Source organism: Hemiscyllium ocellatum, chromosome 24 (assembly GCF_020745735.1).
Source record: "Hemiscyllium ocellatum isolate sHemOce1 chromosome 24, sHemOce1.pat.X.cur, whole genome shotgun sequence".
NCBI lineage: Eukaryota > Metazoa > Chordata > Chondrichthyes > Orectolobiformes > Hemiscylliidae > Hemiscyllium > Hemiscyllium ocellatum.
In genome coordinates this window covers 3,333,276-3,355,580 of record NC_083424.1, presented here as the reverse complement: position 1 = coordinate 3,355,580, position 22,305 = coordinate 3,333,276, and the positions used below count along the sequence as shown (strand labels likewise).

General features: G+C 48.1%; 1 protein-coding gene across 2 annotated transcripts in view; it reads right to left on the bottom strand.

Moving 5' to 3' along the window:
• The window catches only part of adgrd1 (adhesion G protein-coupled receptor D1), a 299,554-nt gene that overhangs the window by 46,609 nt on the left and 230,640 nt on the right, over window positions 1-22,305 (bottom strand). For both annotated transcript variants that reach the window (XM_060843366.1, XM_060843367.1), the window contains one exon: window positions 14,243-14,334. In XM_060843366.1, the coding sequence (XP_060699349.1) occupies window positions 14,243-14,334 (92 nt within the window). The remainder of the gene's footprint in view (window positions 1-14,242; window positions 14,335-22,305) is intronic.

Genomic DNA, 22,305 nt, shown 5'->3' with positions numbered 1-22,305 from the left:
TTCTGGGTACCAGGTGTAGCTGTGATAATGCTGAGGCACCTCCTCAGAGATACTGACTGTATGGAGACAACTTGAACTCTATCGCACTCTTAGTTATGTCTAGTTTGAACTGTTGCGATTCATTTCATGACTAAAGTTAATATTCAGAAGGAGAAAGTGTATGATTCTTATGCAGAGTGGCATTAAAGTAACAGGCAACTTCTACCTTCGGTTTTATCCAGGTTCTCTGAGACTTCCAGCTGAATCAAAAGTCCAAATGAGTTGCAGCTTCTGCCTTTATATGATCTGGTTACTGTGGGTCGTATCTGTACCTCTGCCTTTGTAGTGCTGCTTACCCTGACTCTGTCAGAGCTCCTGTTTACAGATCACCTGGTCCTCTCAGTTACAGAACTGTTTGCTTCCCTTGGCAATGTTCAGTGTGACCGTTGGCCCTGCCCCTTGTTGTAGTGGGCACTCGATGCTGTGACCCTGAGAACTGCCCCTCATGTTCCGGCTGGTCTTATACACAAACACACAGTTCAACAGAAACGCTCTCACTCCGACTGAAAACCTTCAAACAGCTCCTGAAAGATCCACGTCTGGTGTTTGTTAAGTGTAAATGCCCATCACCTTGCCCTGCCACATTGAGCAGTTATGCACTAGTTAATTACAGGATTCCAGTGATACAGCTTAATTAAATACAAAGTTAAAAATCACACAACACCAGGTTATAGTCCAACAGGTTTAATTGGAAGCACTAGCTTTTGAAGCGACTACCACCTGATGAAGGAGCGTCGCTCCGAAAGCTAGTGCTTCCAATTAAACCTGTTGGACTATAACCTGGTGTTGTGTGATTTTTAACTTTGTACACCCCAGTCCAACACCGGCATCTCCAAATCATAATTAAATACAAACTGTTTTGATTGTGCGTTCAGATGCAACTCTCAGCAAAATACAAGTGTAGATTTAGACTTTATTGTCAGTGTTCTCGAGTACAGGAGTACAGTGAATGGTTTACACAGTCACCATTCTCCAGCACCACTGTGTTATACACTTGATTGAAAAACCAGAATAAATAAAACGACAGAAATAAAGGAAACAAAATTGGTACAACTGACCTGTGTGTCCTTCCTGACAATTAGGGTAGGCCTTATTACAACAGGGCTTTAATCAGGCTATTGTTGATGGAAGGTTTTTCCCTTGAGCTACATTCCTGACTGTAAATGGAAATTATTAATATTCACAAAATTACAACTGCTGAGGTATCAGAGTATGGAACATACTGGACAGAGACAACCAGAGGTTTGTTGTACCTCTCCACTGTTTAATTGGAACTTTTACAAATATTATAAATAAAGTATATTTTTGGAGAGAAAAAACAAGGTATTTGTATAAAATGTTCAGCTGACGTTTGTAAGCCATATTGGTATCTTGTTCAAATGCTTCATTTTTCTGGGAGATGTGAGTTGTGAACTCAGCTGCACTCATTCATCAAGTGGCCAAACGAGGTGCAGTTAACAAACCTTTTCCTGTTTTTACAACTCAGTCACACACAATGGCTCATCACGGACTGGACCAGTTAGGGCTTCAGTGGGGAGGGATCTCCTAGAAACCTGTACAATTCCACCAGGACTGGACAGGGTGAACACTGGGAGGATGTTCCCAATGACCAGGGAGCCCAGAACCAGGGCTAAGGATACAGGGTCGGCCATTTCGGACTGAGATGGGGAGAAATGTCTTCACCCAGAGAGTGGGGGAGCCTATGGGATTCTCTGTCACAGGAAGTGATTTAGGCCCAGACATTGAATGTTTTCAAGGAGGTAGATGGGGCAGCACGGTGGCTCAGTGGTTAGCACTGCTGCCTCACAGCCCTAAGGATCAGGGTTTGATTCCAGCCTCGGGCGACCGTCTGTATGGAGTGTGCACGTTCTCCCCGTGTCTGTGTGGGTTTCCTCTGGGTGCTCCAGTTTCCTCCCACAATTCAAAGATGTGCACATTAGGTGAATTGGCTATGCTAAATTGCCTGCAGTGTTCAGGGATGCATAGGTTAGGTGCATTAGTTAGGGGCAAGTGTAGAGTAGTAGGTTCAGGAAATGGGTTATTCTTTGGCGGGTTGGTGTGGCCTTGTTGGGTCGAAGGGCCAGTTTTGACACTGTCAGGATTTCAATACAGTCCTTAGGGCTAAAGGAATCAAAGGGTATGGGGAGGAAGTGGGAACAGGGGACTGAGTTAGATGAACAGCCATGATCCTATTGAATGGGGCGTACGTTCGAGGGGCTGAATGGCTTCCTCCTGCTCCTATTGTCTCTGTCTCTCACTTTGTGGTCTCACTAAGGGGAAGTGATGCTCAATAATATCACATTAATTTATGACTAAGGGTTTATGTACCAAGTTACCTGGGTACCAGAGAAGGCAGTGTGTGTGGAGGGGTATGGTGCACTGTTCACTGTTCCCATGTTATCCTGTATTCCTGTTCTCCTGTTCCCCTGTTCCCCTCCTCTCCTGCACTCCTGTTCCCCCGTACTCCTGTTCCCCTGTTCTTCTATTCTCTTGTTCTTCTGCTGTCCTGTTCCCCTGTTTCCTGCTCTGCTATACTTCTCTACTCCTGTTCCCATGTACTCCTGTTCTTCTGTATTCCTGTTATAGAATCATAGAGTCATAGAGATATACAGCACAGAAACAGACCCTACAGTCCAACCCGTCCATGCCGACCAGATATCCCAACCCAATCTGCCAGCAACCGGCTCATATCCCTCCAAACCCTTCCTATTCATACACCCATCCAAATGCCTCTTAAATGTTGCAATTGTACCAGCCTCCACCACATCCTCTGGCAGCTCATTCCACACACGTACCACCCTCGACGTGAAAACGTTGCCCCTTAGGTCTCTTGTATATCTTTCCCCTCTCACCCTAAACCTATGCCCTCTAGTTCTGGACTCCCCAACCCCAGGGAAAAGACTTTGTCTATTTATCCTATTCATGCCCCTCATAATTTTATAAACCTCTATAAAGTCACCCCTCAGCCTCTGATGCTTCAGGGAAAACAGCCCCAGCCTGTTCAGCCTCTCCCTGTAGCTCAGACCCTCCAACCCTGGCAACATCATTGTAAATCTATTCTGAACCCTTTCAAGTTTCACAACATCTTTCCGATAGGAAGGAGACCAGAACTGCACGCAATATTCCAAAAGTGGCCTAACCAATGTCCTGTACAGCCGCCACATGACCTCCCAACTCCTATACTCAATACTCTGACCAATAAAGGAAAGCATACCAAACACCTTCTTCACGATCCTATCTACCTGCGACTCCACTTTCAAGGAACTATGAACCTGCACTCCAAGGTCTCTTTGTTCACCAACACTCCCTAGGACCTTACCATTAAGTGTATAAGCCCTGCTAAGATTTGCTTTCCCAAAATGCAGCACCTCACATTTATCTGAATTAAACTCCATCTGCCACTTCTCAGCCCATTGGCCCATCTGGTCCAGATCCTGTTGTAATCTGAGGTAACCCTCTTCGCTGTCCACTACACCTCCAATTTTGGTGTCATCTGCAAACTTACTAACTGTACCTCTTACGCTCGCATCCAAATCATTTATGTAAATGACAAAAAGTAGAGGACCCAGCACCGATCCTTGTGGCACTCCACTGGTCAGAGGCCTCCAGTCTGAAAAACAACCCTCCACCACCACCCTCTGTCTTCTGCCTTTGAGCCAATTCTGTAACCAAATGGCTAGTTCTCCCTGTATTCCATAAGATCTAACCTCGCTAACCAGTCCCCCATGGGGAACCTTGTTGAACACCTTACTGAAGTCCATATACATCACATCCAATGCTCTGCTCTAATCAATCCTCTTTGTTACTTATTCGAAAAACACAATCAGGTTTGTGAGGTATGATTCCCCACGCACAAAGCCATGTTGACTATCCCTCTGTTCTCCTATACTCCTGTTCCCCTGTACACGTGTTCCCCTGTCCACCTGTTCTCCTGTTCCCCTGTTCTGCTGCTCTTCTAACTTCCTGTACCCAAAAATCTTCTGTTCTCCTCTAATCCTGTACTCCTGTAAAGGCGGCCAAATACTTGTGAAAGGAGCTGACAGAATGGGGGCCATTGCTGGGATCCCTGAACCTGGGGAAAGCACCGCCCTCCCAAACTATAATTGGAGAGAGTCAGCTACCTCAAAGTTCTGGTGTTGAGGAGTTTGCCGAGATGGGGAGAGGGTGAGGCCATGGAAGCAATATCAACACGGGGATGAAACATGATATTAAACCAAGTTGTTATTTAATGGCGACATACTGTGGAGCAAATCAGTATCTGTGCTGCAGTAAGAATATCAACAGTGGGACTGATTAAATTAATGGCAGAGTACCTCAGGAAGGGTTGAACCATCTTCTATAATTTCAAAAAGAATCCGGGACTACCCATCATTACGTTCAGCTAATGGAGACAGTGGGACCTCACTCGATTGGCATTTGTTTAAAACGATTCTCTCAGTAATTTTATTTTGCCATCGAGTGTTTACTGTGGTGACTGCGCAAATGAGAGTTTAAAATGTCAAGGTGAGAGAGTGAACTTTGACCTCAGACATACACACAGCCTCTTATCGCTTGTAGATAAATCAAAGAGCTCACTTCTGAGAACTACATGACCTCCCAGCTTGGTCTAGATATTTTCCAAACAATTTGGAAATTGTTATGACACACCTCTGGAGGCAGATGGGACTTCATCCTGGGCCTCGTGGCTCAGAGGGAGGGACACTACCACTGCCCCAAAGTCCTGGCAGCCTAGTTGATGCAACCCATCCTCCTAACTGAACTTGCTGAGGTCTCATTACATTCCGCGAGCCTTGCCCTAACACCTTCCGAGGCATCGTTGCTAATTGGATGTTTCCAACCTTTCAGGAATGGTCCATTTGGAGTCTCCACATATTGAACCTTAATCTCCAGGACGTTGCCAAGAGAAACATCCCGGGCCAATGAGAAACATGGATTCTCTTCAGACTCCTTCGACACTTTGATCTGACTGGGATCCAAACATAATCCAATCGGATTTCCACTCTACTATAAGGGGTGGAGCACTGTGGGGACAGACAGGATCAGGTGATCAGACCTTTCCAATTCCCCTCTCTGGCCACCCACCCCCCCCCCCCCCGCCCCAGTCAAAGTTCTGGTGATAGTGACCCCTAACCCAAGCCAGCAGCGTGCAGACAATAAACCTGGTGGATCAGTGAATTTAACAAAATGATAGACATTGGATCTATGCACCTGAATAATGGACTATTCCACCTGTCCCTGAACCTCAGTACAATCAGTAAAGTGATGGAAGGGGTCAGTGACAGGGCTACCAAGCAGCACCCTCTCAGCAATAACCTGCTCAGTGACACCCAGTTTGGGTTCCCCCAGGGTCACTCAGCTCCTGACCTCATTACAGCCTTGGATCAAACATGAACAATTCCAGAGGGGAGGGGAGAGGGATAGCCCTTGAAACAAGGCCGCATTCGACAGAGTGTGGCGTCAAGGAGCAGAGCAAAACTGGTATCAATGGGGATCAGGGGGTAAAGTCTGTGCTGATTGGAGTCATACCTGGTTCTATGGAAGATGGTTGAAGACTGTCATCTTACTCCAGGACATCTCAGCAGGAATTCTACAGATGTTGCTCTAAGATTAATATCAAACAGCTGAGAAGTAGGTTTGATTGAGAGGATCTAATCCAGTGAGCAGTGTCTTCAGGAGCAATTTTCTTGTGTCTCAACACAGGAGCATCAATATTCATGAACTTAAGCATTGACTAACAATTCTAAGCCCAACCATCTTCAGCTGCTTCATCAATGACCTTCCCCCCATCAGAAGTTCAGGAATGGGGATGTTCACCGATGATTGTACAATGTTCAGCACCATTCACCACTCCTCAGATACTGAAGCTGTCCATGTTCAAGTGCAACACCATCTGGACAATATCCAGGCTTGGGTTGAAAAATGGCAATCCTCTTCCTGACCTCTCCGCCCCCACCCCACTCCGGCCTATCACCCTCACCTTGACCTCCTTCCACCTATCCCACCTCCATCGCCCCTCCCCCTAGTCCCTCCTCCCTACCTTTTATCTTAGCCTGCTTGGCTCTCTCTCTCTTATTCCTGATGAAGGGCTTATGCTCGAAACGTCGAATTCTCTATTCCTGAGATGCTGCCTGGCCTGCTGTGCTTTGACCAGCAACACATTTGCAGCTGTGATCTCCAGCATCTGCAGACCTCATTTTTTACTTGAAAAATGGCAAGAAAGGGTGAGAGGGGAAAATTGTAAAAGGGACCTAAAGAGCAACTTTTTCACCCAGAGGGTGGTGTGTGTACGGAATGAGCTGCCAGAGGATGTGGTGGAGGCTGGTACAATTGCAACATTTAAGAGGCATCTGGATGGGTATATGAATAGGAAGGGTTTGGAGGGATATGGGCCGGGTGCTGGCCGGTGGGACTAGATTGGGTTGGGATATCTGGTCGGCATGGACGGGTTGGACCAAAGAGTCTGTTTCTGTGCTGTACATCTCTATGACTCGATGAAACATTCATGCCTCACAAATATCAGGCAATGACTACCTACAACCAAAGAGAATATAACTATTTCCCTTTGAAACTCAGTGGCATCACCATCACCAACGCTCTCACCATCAACACCCTCGGGGGTTACTATTGACCAGAAACTGAACTGGACAATCCAGATAAATAATGTGTTAACAAGAGCAGCTCAGAGGCTAGGAATTCTGCAGCGAGAGACTCAATGCTGTCTCCCCAAAGCCTGTCCACCATCTCCAAGGCACAAGTCAGGAGTGGGATGGAATACTCCCCACTTGCCTGGATGGGGGCAGCTCCAACAACACTCAAGAAGCTCGACACCATCCAGGACAAAGCAGCCCCCGCTTGATTGGCCCCCCCATCAACCACCTTGAATACTCTCTCCCACCATCACCAACACTCAATAGCAGCGCAGTGTACATCGATGTACTAGAACCACGTGCCCAAGCACCTTCCTCCAAACCCGCAACCACTCCCATCTGGAAGGCCAAGGGGCAGCAGATACATAGGAACATCACACTCTGCAAGTTCCCCTCCAAGCCCCTGACCATCCTGACTTGGGAATATATCGCTGTTCCTGCAGTGTGACTGGGTCAAAATCCTGGAATTAACTCCCTATCAGCACGATGGCTATCCCTACACCCCAGCACGATGAGTATCCCTACACCCCAGCACGATGGGTATCCCTTCACCCCAGCACGATGAGTATCCCTACACCCCAGCACGATGGCTATCCCTTCACCCCAGCACGATGAGTATCCCTACACCCCAGCACGATGAGTATCCCTACACCCCAGCACGATGGGTATCCCTTCACCCCAGCACGATGAGTATCCCTACACCCCAGCACGATGGCTATCCCTTCACCCCAGCACGATGGGTATCCCTACACCCCAGCACGATGGGTATCCCTACACCCCACTGCCTGCAGCAGTGTAAGAAGGCAGTTCACCACCACCTTCTCAAAATCAACAAGAGACAGGCCAATAAAGGCTGGCCCACAACCCAGGAAAGAATAAAACAGGAGGAGGTGGTTTAATGGATGGATTTTAGCCCATGGTGGACACAGGCAGATCACTCATCAACCAGCATCACCGCACCATTTGGTGATTATACCTGCACACTTTCAGTCACTGGTTATATAATCCCCTCGAAAGCTCCTAACGTCTCTCAGTCTCTTAGCTCCTTTGACATCTTTGTCTGTGCTTTTGGCCATCTGAACTAATATCTCTTTTTATAGCTTGGTATCCTACTTGGTTTTGCAACACTCTGGTGAAGCGCTGATGGATTTCTTTTCTATCTTTTTCTCCTTCATGTTGGTGTGTGCAGGTGAGCACTGATGGTTTATCACATTATTAATGATTAAGTTGTTGTTGTCACATTACTGCACCAGAAGGGGACGGCTTGTGCCTCATTAACCCAGCTTAACTGACCCCATCACCTGGGCTGGGCCTGCACGTCCTTCAGTTCAGAGCGGTGAATGAATTAGGGCATGCAAAATTAAGAGAGAATGGCTTGTAGAGAGAGAGAGAGAGAGAGAGAGAGACAAAGTATTTCTGCTGCTCGGTGGAGGAATGGTGACCTGGTCTGGTGTGTCTGGAGATGATGACCGGGAGTTCTCACTCAAGCCCTAATGGGAGTCTGGGATGGATGACCTCTACCCCAAAAACCTGGGGGAACACTGTGAGCTTCCAAGCCTGAGATGGAGAATTTTGTCGGCTTCACATTATTGAGAGATACACAGCAAAGGCAGAGAAACATGACTGACACAGATAGATTAGATTAGATTATTTACAGTGTAGAAACAGGCCCTTCGGCCCAACAAGTCCACACCGACCTGCCGAAGTGCAACCCACCCATACCCCTACATTTGCCCCATTACCTAATGGTATGGACAATTTAGCATGGCCAATTCACCTGACCCGCACATCTTTGTGACTGTGGGAGGAAACTGGAACACCCGGAGGAAACCCACGCAGACACGGGGAGAACGTGCAAACTCCGCACAGTCAGTCACCTGAGGCGGGAATTGAACCCGGGTCTCAGGCGCTGTGAGGCAGCAGTGCTAACCACTGTGCCACCGTGCCGTCCACATGGCTGGGATAGAAGGGTCCACAGGCCAAATGACCTCTTCCTCTTCCAATTATTCCTGAACTTCATAATTTAATGTTGAAGATAACTAATAAGAGCAGGTCAGAAAGTTTATTACTGTTTACTTCCGTTAATTTGGAAAATAAAAAGTTTTGCCAACATCTTCTGCACAATTCAACTGATTGGTGCTGGCTAATTACCAAGGCTGTGGTAAATTTGTGATAATTATCAGATGAAGCATTAACAGTTTTGTTCCTTTACAAACACAGCTGCTGTAATAACATTCTTTCAATTATACAATCAATTTATTTTCATCAAACATTCCTTATCATTGCTTTGTCATTTATAATTGATTTCATAGAAATAATTTTCAAATCACAATCAAATAAATTTAGTTCTAAATATAAATGGTGAGAGGGACAGAGACCATTAACTGCCTTTGGGTTTGACCTTCACGGTGCCTCTATTACAGCCCATTCATCTTCTCCAAGCCGTTTTTCAAGATTACTTTGAAATGTATTGAACCAATGAACATTCACCATCAGACAGTTACTGGTCAGAAACGTCCCACATCTACAAAGATTTACAAAGAGGCGTTCAAACGTACAAGGGGGTTCTGACAGAGGGATCTGGAGAAACTGTTTCCTCTGGCATGGAGCTCAGTAAGCGGGGGGAAGGGGGCTCACAAGATTAAAGATAATTGGGAAAAGAACCACCAGTGGAGATAAGGAAAATATCTTGCCCCACAGCGACTTGTTGTGATCTAAACATGGAGCCTGAAAGGACAGTGGGGACACGTTGAATATTCTTCACTGGGATTGGATCTGAAGTGGGAAAACCACAAGAGTAATGGGGCAAGAGTGTGGGGGCAGGGGAGGATTAATTGGATCGTCCTTTCAGACAGGGTGGGGCTGGATAAGCACCTGCATTGGGTGATCCTTGAAGGGACACATCATCTGTCTCTCCATCACATTGTCCAGGAATCTAAAGGAGTCCACTCCCACCACACTGAACTTGGTCAACTCAACATGGAGGGCTTCAAATGGCAGAGTGGGCCTGGAACCTTCCAGCTTCCTGAGCCAGGAGCTGAGAGCGAAGCTGACACCCTGTTCCCACTGTTCATCAACAACAATCATGATTCTGTAGGGAGATCTGGTGCTGCCTGACATTGTCTTGTGTTGGTGAATCCTCACCAGGACATAGAAACAATCAAAAAATATATTTTAAAGCTGGTGTAAATGGAAACAGGAAAGGTGGACATCTCCCACTGATCCACACCATTAACCTCTCACTCCCTTACCTCAGAAACAACACCGGGTCAAAAATAACAAAGTTTAGATGGCTCAATACTGAATGACTTATTGAATTGTTGTTAAGGAGAGTAACTGGCCTATTCTTTCAGAGGTGGAGTTCTAATGTCAGCAGGCATTCTTGTCTCTGTGACAGACCCTAGTGTTGTCACTTCTGGGACTTCCCAGTGGTTCTGGCTCTGAATATTGATGACAATTCTCTATAAGAATCGCTCTTCAGAGATCGAGTAATGTAATGGGTTCACGGTTTTCATATGTTCTCGGGATGGGGACTAGCCGTGATGCATGTATTACCCATCCCTAATTGTCCAGAGGGTAGTAAGAGTCAATCACTTTGCTGTGGGTCTGGAGTCATATGTAGGCCAGACTGGGTAAGGATGGCAGATTTCCCTCCCTAAAGGACATTAGTGATCCTACTGGGTTTTTCTGACAATTAACAATAGGTTCTCGGCCATCATTAGACTCTTAATTCCAGATTTTTATTGAATTCAAATGTCAGCATCTGCCCTGGTGGGATTCAAACCCATGTCCCCAGAACATTAGCTTGGGGTTCTAACATATAAACAAGGAACAAGAAAGGCCACTCAGCCCTTCGAGCCTGCCCTACCATGCAATAAGACCATGGCTGATCTGTGGCCTAACTGCATATACCTGCCTTTGGCAAATACCCCTTAACACCTTCGCTGAACACAAGTCTATCTATTTCAGATTTAAAATTAATAACCGATCCAACATCCACGTCTGTTTGTGGAAGAGAGTTCCAAACCTCTCCCACCCTTTGTGTGTCGAAGTGCTTCCTAACATCTCTCCTGAACGCTCTGGCCCTCATTGTCAGGCTGTGCTCCTAGATGGAGAATCTCCAACCAATAGAAATTGTTTATCTTTATCTATCCTGTCTTTTCCTATTAACATCTTGAAGACTTCAATCAGGTTACCCCTTACCCTTCTAAATTCTAGAGAAAACAGCCCTAGTTTGTATAATCTCTCCTCATAACTTAATCCCTGAAATCCCGATAATTTCTTGTAAAGCTACAGTGTACTACCCTCCAAGGTCAGTCTCTCCTTCCGAAGCATGGGGCCCAGACCTACTCACGGTGCTCCAAGTGGGGTCTAACCAGGATTCGGTATAACTGCAGCATAACTCTTCATCCCTTTGGTCATCAGGAATCTATCTCCTTCTGCCTTAAAAATGTTTAAAGATTCTGCATGGACACTCTGGTTCAGGGTGTGACTCATCCGGTGACATTACCCTGTAGCTAGCCTTCTGTCTCAAACAAGAAAGCTAAGCTTATACATTATAAACAAACATTACAGAAGTCAGTGGGTTTGGTATATGGGCAGCTTGTAAATTTCCAGCAACCTAACTAAATCAGGCAGAGTCATAGCTTCAGAAATTAGAAGCAGGATGTGGCCATTCAGCCCATTCAATTGGGGCATGGTCAGCATGGTTAATCATCCAACTAGACCCCATTCCTGGTTTTGCCTGTTATCCTTTGATTCCTTTAAATTTAAAAATTATATTAAATCTCCTTGAAAACAGTCAATATCAAACCATGGAATTCTTAAAGGTGAACTCTTTTAAAGTTAGGGTGACATCAACAGTAACCTCCCTCATCAATCCCAGGGGTAACTGATGATACCCTCACACCCTGGCTGCCACACACCACATTCACCGTATTAAAATCTTCTTAACTTTAGAAACCTCGATCAGCCCCCTCCTTAACAACCTGTCTCCAGTGGATGTTGTCCCTATATCTCGGGTTTTGCAGATCACTTAACGGCAGCCTGAGTGAAATGCTTTGTCTTTTACAAACTATCAAGAAGAAAATATTTGCATTTCTGTAGCACCTTTCACAACCATAGCATGTCCCAAAGTGCTTTGCATGCAATGAAGTACTTTTCTGGCAACTCTGTGTTACAATGTACGAAACAATCATTCAGATCACACCACCCCTCTGAACAGGAGCCTACCCTGCCCCTGGGACCCTGCATTACCCACGGCTAATCCACTCTAACCTGCACATTTTAAGGCTGTGGGAGGAAACAAGAGGGAACCCACACAGACGCGGGGAGAATATGCAAACTCCACACAGACAGTCGCCCAAGAGTGGAATCGAACCCAGGTCCCCAGTGCTGTGAGGCAGCAGTGCTAACTACTGAGCTACCATGCTGTCCTCATAACTGACAGATAAACATTGCCCAGGACACCAGGTATACCACCCCTTTCTCCTAGATGGCAGTGAACAGGATCTTTTACCGACCTTCTCAAGTGGATGGAGAAGATTGGCTGAAAAGTAACATTCGTGCCACAGAAATGCCAGGCAATAACCAGTAAGACAGAATCTAACCACCATCTCTTGACATTCAATGTTGTTACAATCACTGAATCCCCTGGCTAGCAGCTTTCTGGGATTACCATTGACCAGAAACTCAACTCGGCCAACCATATAAATACAGTGGCAACATGAGCCGGTCAGAGACTAGGAATACTGCGGTGAGTAACTCACCTCCTGTCTCCCCAAAACCTGTCCAAGTCAGAAGTGTGATGGAGTACTCCCCACTTGCCCCTGGATGGGGCAACACTTGAGAAGCTCAACACCATCCAGGTCAAAGCAGCCCCCACTTGATTGGCCCCACACCCATAAGATCCACTCCCTCCCTCCACCACCATCACTCAGTAACAGCAGTGTGTACCATCTACAAGGTACACTGCAGAAACTCACCAAAGATCCTCAGACAGCACCTTCCAAACCCACAACCACTTCCATCCAGAAGGACGAGGGCAGCAGATCCATGGGAACACCACCCCCTGTAAGTTCTCCTCCAAGCCCCTCACCATTCTGACTTGGAAATATGTTGCTGTTCCTTCAGTGTCACTGGGTCAGAATCCTGGAATTCCCGCCCTCAGGGACATTGTGGGTCTACCCACAGCACATGGACTGCAGCAGTTCAAGAAGGCAGCTCACCCCCACCTTCTCAAGGGGCAACTGGGGACAGGCAATAAATACTGGGCCCAGCCAGTGATACCCATGTCCTGAGCAAAATAACAAAAAATTGTATAGCACTCTGTAGTTAAAGGAGATTATGCTGCTTGTGGGATCTTGCTGTGTGCACTTTTGGCTGGCGTGTTTGCAGCATTACTGAACCACTCAAGGATTTCAGGATCTCCTGAGGTCAGGATTGGCGCTATTGAAATGCAGGGTCTTCCTTTTCCTTATGGAAGGATATACAGGTTCTTCACTTGCCCTGATTCAAGATCAACTAGTAGAAAGTGAGGACTGCAGATGCTGGAGTTCAGAGCTGAAAATGTGTTGCTGGAAAAGCGCAGCAGGTCAGGCAGCATCAAAGGAGCAGGAGAATCGACATTTCTCAAGAAGGGCTTATGCCCGAAACGTCGATTCTCCTGCTCCTTTGATGCTGCCTGACCTGATTCAGGATCAGGTCAGTGAGTCAGACCTCCCATTCCCTCTCCAGCCTGCCCTCCCCACTCAGTAGCTGAGAGTCAAAACCCTGCGAGAAACTCAATCACTCAGAAACAAGACATCACAAGCTGCACAGAGTGTGGGGCACAGTCTGAAGGGCGAGTGCATTATAACATCCAGGCAGCGCTGATTCCATTAGCAATAGCATCACCTTGTGCTCCTGGATCATAGCGAAGGCTGCTTGAATGTTGACATTTCTGTGTCTAAAAGGTAAAAAATGAGGTCTGCAGATGCTGGAGATCACAGTTGAAAATGTGTTGCTGGTTAAAGCACAGCAGGTTAGGCAGCATCCAAGGAATAGGAAATTCGACATTTCGGGCATAAGCCCTTCATCAGGAATGAGGAAAGTGTGCACACTCTCCTCATTCCTGATGAAGGGCTTATGCCCGAAACGTCGAATTTCCTATTCCTTGGATGCTGCCTAACCTGCTGTGCTTTAACCAGCAACACATTTTCAACTGACATTTCTGTGTCGCCTACTCCATCCTTGCCGATGAGGTTTGAGTTGGTATTTGTTGTGAATTAAGTTGATTAGTGGCGGCTTTTACTTACAGAAGAAAATATCTTGCAACTGAGAGACAGCGCTGGGTCTCTCGTGAATTATAATTACTTTTACTTCTTGACTAGTAGTTTTTCCTAATTCCTTACAGCTCATCGGTTTTTAGCGCACACATGCATTTATCTTTCGGAGGGTAATAGGTGATTTTCCACCTCAATGGATAATGATAAGAATATAGCCACTAGAGCACTTTGCCTGTTCTGTTTCCCATTGAGTGGAATATAACAACCGGGAGCAATGATGTAGCAACTTACTTGAATGCATTTGCATCTCCATGTATCTTGTAATTGTCTGCACTGATTCTCGAAATGATCCTGGTCACTGCAATGAGAATGCCAACATTCACCTGAAACCAACAGGATCAGTATGTTAATGGAGTCTGGCTTACACTTTTCAAATATCAATGTCAGCCGGTGACCCAGTGCAAAGACAGCAAGTTCAGGGTAGGCGCAGTCAAAGGGCAGGAACATGTCATCTAGACTGACGTTGCCAATGGCCGCACTGAGGGAACACTCTTACTTCAGATGAGATGTTCAACCGAGTCCCTGTCTCAGACTGACATGGCAGGGGAAGCAGGAAGGTGTCCTGCTCAATAGTTGCCTCTCAAACAGCATCCACCAAAACCCACAGCCTCGTCATTATCACAACATGGGGGTGCGCAAAGTGGCTGCAGCATTTTCAACACTGTCGCAGTGATTGCTGAAGGATCTAACCAGCCCGAGAAATACTTGAGGATATCCTGAGGCCATGCAGGCATGACATAAATGTAAATATTTTCTTTATTTATTACTTGGGTATTTAGAAAGGTGCTTTAAATGCAATTCATCATGAATATGGATGAAATATCATCAAATAATTATTAAACTGTGCTCATTTTCATTTTGTCAGGTCACCCCAAATGAGAATTTACATTCAGAGTGTTGATGTTTATAAATTATTTATACCTAAAAGTGAACTCACATTTATATAGAGCCAGACACCTCCTCAAAAACTGCTTTGACTCAATGATGTTATTTTTGTGCTCTCTTCATAGGGCTTTCCAGGAAAATTGATTGCCCATTTGATCGGCACCACACTCACAAGCAGCCACCCCCTCCCCACCAACGCTCAGTAACAGCAGTGTGTACCATCTACAAGACACGCTGCAGAAACTCACCAAAGATCCTCAGACAGCACCTTCCAAATCCAAAACCACTTCCATCTAGAAGGACAAGGGTAGCAGATACATGGGAACACCACCCCCTGCAAGTTTCCCTCCGAGCCCCTCACCATCCCGACTTGGAAATATATCGCCGTTCCTTCAGTGTCGCTGGGTCAAAATCCTGGAATTCCCTCCCGAAGGGCATTGTGGGTCTACCCACAGCACATGGACTGCAGTGGTTTAAGAAGGCATCTCATCCCCACCTTCTCAAGGGGCAACTAGGGACAGGCAATAAATGCTGGGCCCACCAGTGAGACCCACATCCCAGGAGTGAAGGCAAACCACACACAGCAAGCTGACAGTGTGATTCTGGAAAAGCACAGCAGGTCAGGCAGCATCTGAGGAACAGGAGAACCAATGTTTCGGGCATAAGCTCTTCATTAGGAATCACAGTAAGCTCCTGGAAATCTCAATCAGGCCATTACTCAGTTACTTGGCTTAGATTGTGTTGCAGGATATGGCCAGGACAATGCTCCTCTACCAGTGAGGATGTTGACAATTGCCTGAATAGCCATGGCCCAGTTTAACATTTCATGTTGAATGTGGACTGTTCCTCAGTCCACTAAGGGTGCCACCCTGGATGATGAGCCATAATGCCAACTCATTGATTCAAACATCTAAACATCATGGAAACTTGGTGAGAAAAGCACACAGTAAGATGAAAGACCAATCTCAGAGAGAAGGCTTTGGTTATGCCACAGAAACTGCACAGTGTTTACACAGTGAGAGTTAACTGATTTCCGAAATTACATCCCATCTTCACGTGGTTCGACTCAGGGTCAAGGTGACAAATACAAGCCACACTCGTGACTTTTCTGTGCGGTAGATGATGAGATCAGTTGACTGGATCTCACCTTCCCACACTCTGGACTCGTTCATTTACAAAGCGCAGCCGAAGGACCACATACTGTTGGATAATGCCCTGGTCAAAGACATTCAAGTGAACAGACTGGAACTCTGATCCTCTCAACCGCACATTGTCGATAACGAGACCAACTAGTATTTACAGTTACAGAGTCAGACAGCACAGACACTGATCCCTTGTTATTATACTTTTATGGGGTGGGGGTGTTGCTGGAACAATTCGGAGGACTGTTTAGAATCAATCCCATCGCTTGGGTCTGGAATCATGTGTAGGTCAGACCAGGTAAGGACGACAGATTTCCTTCCTACATGAACAAGTGATAATAGTTTTGTGGTTTCCATCGTTCTGACTCAGTGGGGTAACACGCTGGAAATAAAACCCCACTATTCTTCAAGTCATCCCGAAAATTAAAGATTTTTTAAATTATGTAAAAATCTCCAATTTATCCATCTTCCAGACCCAGGGCTAACAAAAGCACAGAAGGGTTTGTATTTAACAAAAACCATTATTTCATACAATTCAATAGACTCTCCCCTCAGGTCAACAGTTACAAACAATCAGCTCCATCAGTTAAAACCGTCACATCACACACACAAACAGAAAGATGCAAGCAGGAATAAAAACATGGGTGTTACGGGTGGAGGGAAAGACTGAGAAGGCAGTTCAGTGTTCAGTGAGTTTGCTGAGATGATCCATTTGCTGATGAGAACCTGTTCCTCCATCTTTGCTTTCCAGCGAATTTCATTTGTTTGCAGGAAGCAGAGGATGGCTGGTTCACTGATAAAGAGCTTTCTGACTTTAATTAAAAGTCACAGCTAATGATAACTGATGAGGGACAAATAATTGGTTTCTTCATGCTTAATGTGGGTTTTACTGCAGAGAACAGTCCCAAATGTTTAGCCACTTGAGAACCAATCACATAACAGTTGGCCAGAAGAAGACCTTTCTCATCAACAACTGGTAACTAGTCCATAGACCAACTGTTGCTGGCTGAATCTCCATTTGTACACATCTCTTCAGTGCCAACTCATCTGCAAACTACATTTCAACTCTTGCTGGAGTCAGTGGCTGTGTAAACAGTGCTTACAATGGAGTCAGGTTACTGGCTTTCAAACATGCAGCAGTTCTTTGCATTATGACAGTGTTTTGCCCATTTCAGTTCACAATCGAGGGAGATGTTGTCAAGGTTGGAGGGTTTGAGCTACAAGGAGAGGCTGAATAGGGTGGGGCTGTTTTCCCTGGAGTGTCGGAGACTGAGGGGTGACCTTATAGAGGTTTGTAAAATCATGAGGGGCATGGATAGGATAAACAGACAAGTTTTTTCACTGGGGTGGAGGAGTTCAGAACTAGAGGGCATAGGTTTAGGGTGAGAGGAGAAAGATATAACAGGGATCTAAGGGGCAACTTTTTCACAAAGAGGGTGGTACGTGTATGGAATGAGCTGCCAGAAGAAGTGGTGGCAGCTGGTACAATGACAGCATTTAAAAAGTATCTGGATGGGTATATGAAAGAAAGGGACAAGAAGGATATGGGCTAAATACTGGCAAATGAGACAATATTAATGTGGAATATCTGGTCAGCATGGACAAGTTGGACAGAAGGGTCTGTTCCTGTGCTGTACATTTCTATAAGTCAACAGAAAAATAAAACATTACTATCTTTGCACCATCTCTGAGACCAGCTTTTCAATCCTAGATCTCTTTTTCAATTTAAACACTGCGTTGGAATTTGAATCCACGCCTCTCGAGCATTAACTCCCGCCTCTGGAGTACGACAATGCTGCAACATCCAACAGCACTGTCATCTCCTACAATAACAACACCACCATCTCCTACAACACCCACATCCCCAACAACACTGCCCTCTCCTACAACACTGCCCTCTCCTACAACACCCACATCCCCTACAACACTGCCCTCTCCTACAACACTGCCCTCTCCTACAACACCCACATCCCCTACAACACTGCCCTCTCCTACAACACTGCCCTCTCCTACAACACCCACATCCCCTACAACACTGCCCTCTCCTACAACACTGCCCTCTCCTACAACACTGCCCTCTCCTACAACACCGCCCTCTCCTACAATACCCCATCCCCTACAACACTGCCCTCTCCTACAACACCGCCAACTCCTACAATACCCCATCCCCTACAAAACTGCCCTCTCCTACAACACCGCCAACTCCTACAACACCCACATCCCCTACAACACCGCCATCCCCTACAACACTGCCCTCTCCTACAACACCGCCCTCTCCTACAACACTGCCCTCTCCTACAACACTGCCCTCTCCTACAACACCGCCCTCTCCTACAACACCGCCAACTCCTACAACACCGCCATCCCCTACAACACCGCCATCCCCTACAACACCCACATCCCCTACAACACCGCCATCCCCTACAACACCCACATCCCCTACAACACCCCCATCCCCTACAACACCCACATCCCCTACAACACTGCCCTCTCCTACAACACTGCCCTCTCCTACAACACCGCCATCCCCTACAACACCGCCATCCCCTACAACACCCACATCCCCTACAACACTGCCCTCTCCTACAACACTGCCCTCTCCTACAACACCGCCATCCCCTACAACACCGCCATCCCCTACAACACCACCATCCCCTACAACAATGCCCTCTCCTACAACACCACCATCCCCTACAACACCACCATCCCCTACAACATCGCCATCCCCTACAACACTGCCCTCTCCTACAACACTGCCCTCTCCTACAACACCGCCAACTCCTACAATACCCCATCCCCTACAACACCACCATCCCCTACAACACCGCCATCCCCTACAACATCGCCATCCCCTACAACACCGCCATCCCCTACAACATCGCCATCCCCTACAACATCGCCATCCCCTACAACACCACCATCCCCTACAACATCGCCATCCCCTACAACATCGCCATCCCCTACAACACCACCATCCCCTACAACACCCCCATCCCCTACAACACCGCCAACTCCTACAACACCGCCCTCTCCTACAACACTGCCCTCTCCTACAATACCGCCCTCTCCTACAACACCCCCATCCCCTACAACACCGCCAACTCCTACAACACCGCCCTCTCCTACAACACTGCCCTCTCCTACAACACCGCCCTCTCCTACAACACTGCCCTCTCCTACAATACCGCCCTCTCCTACAACACCCACATCCCCTACAACACTGCCCTCTCCTACAACACCGCCAACTCCTACAATACCCCATCCCCTACAAAACTGCCCTCTCCTACAACACCGCCAACTCCTACAACACCCACATCCCCTACAACACCGCCATCCCCTACAACACTGCCCTCTCCTACAACACCGCCCTCTCCTACAACACTGCCCTCTCCTACAACACTGCCCTCTCCTACAACACCGCCCTCTCCTACAACACCGCCAACTCCTACAACACCGCCATCCCCTACAACACCACCATCCCCTACAACACCGCCATCCCCTACAACACCGCCATCCCCTACAACACCCACATCCCCTACAACACCCCCATCCCCTACAACACCCACATCCCCTACAACACTGCCCTCTCCTACAACACTGCCCTCTCCTACAACACCGCCATCCCCTACAACACCGCCATCCCCTACAACACCCACATCCCCTACAACACTGCCCTCTCCTACAACACTGCCCTCTCCTACAACACCACCATCCCCTACAACACCGCCATCCCCTACAACACCACCATCCCCTACAACACTGCCCTCTCCTACAACACCGCCATCCCCTACAACACCACCATCCCCTACAACACCACCATCCCCTACAACATCGCCATCCCCTACAACACTGCCCTCTCCTACAACACCGCCATCCCCTACAACACCACCATCCCCTACAACACCACCATCCCCTACAACACTGCCCTCTCCTACAACACTGCCCTCTCCTACAACACCGCCAACTCCTACAATACCCCATCCCCTACAACACCACCATCCCCTACGACACCGCCATCCCCTACAACATCGCCATCCCCTACAACACTGCCCTCTCCTACAATACCCCATCCCCTACAACACCGCCATCCCCTACAACATCGCCATCCCCTACAACACCGCCATCCCCTACAACATCGCCATCCCCTACAACATCGCCATCCCCTACAACACCACCATCCCCTACAACACCCCCATCCCCTACAACACCGCCAACTCCTACAACACCGCCCTCACCTACAACACTGCCCTCTCCTACAATACCGCCCTCTCCTACAACACCCCCATCCCCTACAACACCGCCAACTCCTACAACACCGCTCTCTCCTACAACACTGCCCTCTCCTACAACACCGCCCTCTCCTACAACACTGCCCTCTCCTACAATACCGCCCTCTCCTACAACACCCACATCCCCTACAACACTGCCCTCTCCTACAATACCCCATCCCCTACAACACCCCCATCCCCTACAACACCGCCAACTCCTACAACACCGCCCTCTCCTACAACACTGCCCTCTCCTACAACACCGCCCTCTCCTACAACACTGCCCTCTCCTACAATACCGCCCTCTCCTACAATACCCCATCCCCTACAACATCGCCATCCCCTACAACACCGCCATCCCCTACAACACCGCCATCCCCTACAACATCGCCATCCCCTACAACATCGCCATCCCCTACAACATCGCAATCCCCTACAACACCACCATCCTCTACAACACCCCCATCCCCTACAACACCCACATCCCCTACAACACCCACATCCCCTACAACACTGCCCTCTCCTACAACACCGCCAACTCCTACAATACCCCATCCCCTACAACACCGCCATCCCCTACAACACCGCCATCCCCTACAACACCGCCATCCCCTACAACACCCCCATCCCCTACAACACCCCCATCCCCTACAACACCCCCATCCCCTACAACATCGCCATCCCCTACAATACCCCATCCCCTACAACATCGTCATCCCCACAACACCGCCATCCCCTACAACACCGCCATCCCCTACAACACCGCCATCCCCTACAATACCCCATCCCCTACAACATCGCCATCCCCTACAACACCACCATCCTCTACAACACCCCCATCCCCTACAACACCCACATCCCCAACAACACTGCCCTCTCCTACAACACCCCCATCCCCTACAACACCGCCATCCTCTACAACACCACCATCCCCTACAACACCACCATCCTCTACAACACCCCCATCCCCTACAACACCCACATCCCCTACAACACTGCCCTCTCCTACAACACCGCCATCCCCTACAACACCCCCATCCCCTACAACACCGCCATCCCCTACAACACCACCATCCCCTACAACACTGCCCTCTCCTACAATACCCCATCCCCTACAACACCCCCATCCCCTACAACATCGCCATCCCCTACAACACTGCCCTCTCCTACAATACCCCATCCCCTACAACACCGCCATCCCCTACAACACCGCCATCCCCTACAACACTGCCCTCTCCTACAATACCCCATCCCCTACAACACCACCATCCCCTACAACACCGTCATCCCCTACAACACCCCCATCCCCTACAACACCCCCATCCTCTACAACACCGCCATCCTCTACAACACCGCCATCCCCTACAACACCGCCATCCCCTACAAAACCGCCATCCCCTACAACACCCCCATCCCCTACAACACCGCCATCCCCTACAACACCGCCATCCCCTACAAAACCGCCATCCCCTACAACACCGCCATCCCCTACAACACCCCCATCCCCTACAACACCGTCATCCCCTACAACACCCCCATCCCCTACAACACCCCCATCCTCTACAACACCGCCATCCTCTACAACACCGCCATCCCCTACAACACCGCCATCCCCTACAAAACCGCCATCCCCTACAACACCCCCATCCCCTACAACACCCCCATCCCCTACAACACCGCCATCCCCTACAACACCGCCATCTCCTACAACACCCCCATCCCCTACAACACCGTCATCCTCTACAACACCGCCATCCTCTACAACACCGCCATCCCCTACAACACCGTCATCCCCTACAACACCCCCATCCCCTACAACACCGTCATCCCCTACAACACCCCCATCCCCTACAACACCCCCATCCCCTACAACACCCCCATCCCCTACAACACCGCCATCCCCTACAACACCCCCATCCCCTACAATACCCCATCCCCTACAACACCGCCATCCCCTACAACACCGCCATCCCCTACAACACCCCCATCCCCTACAACA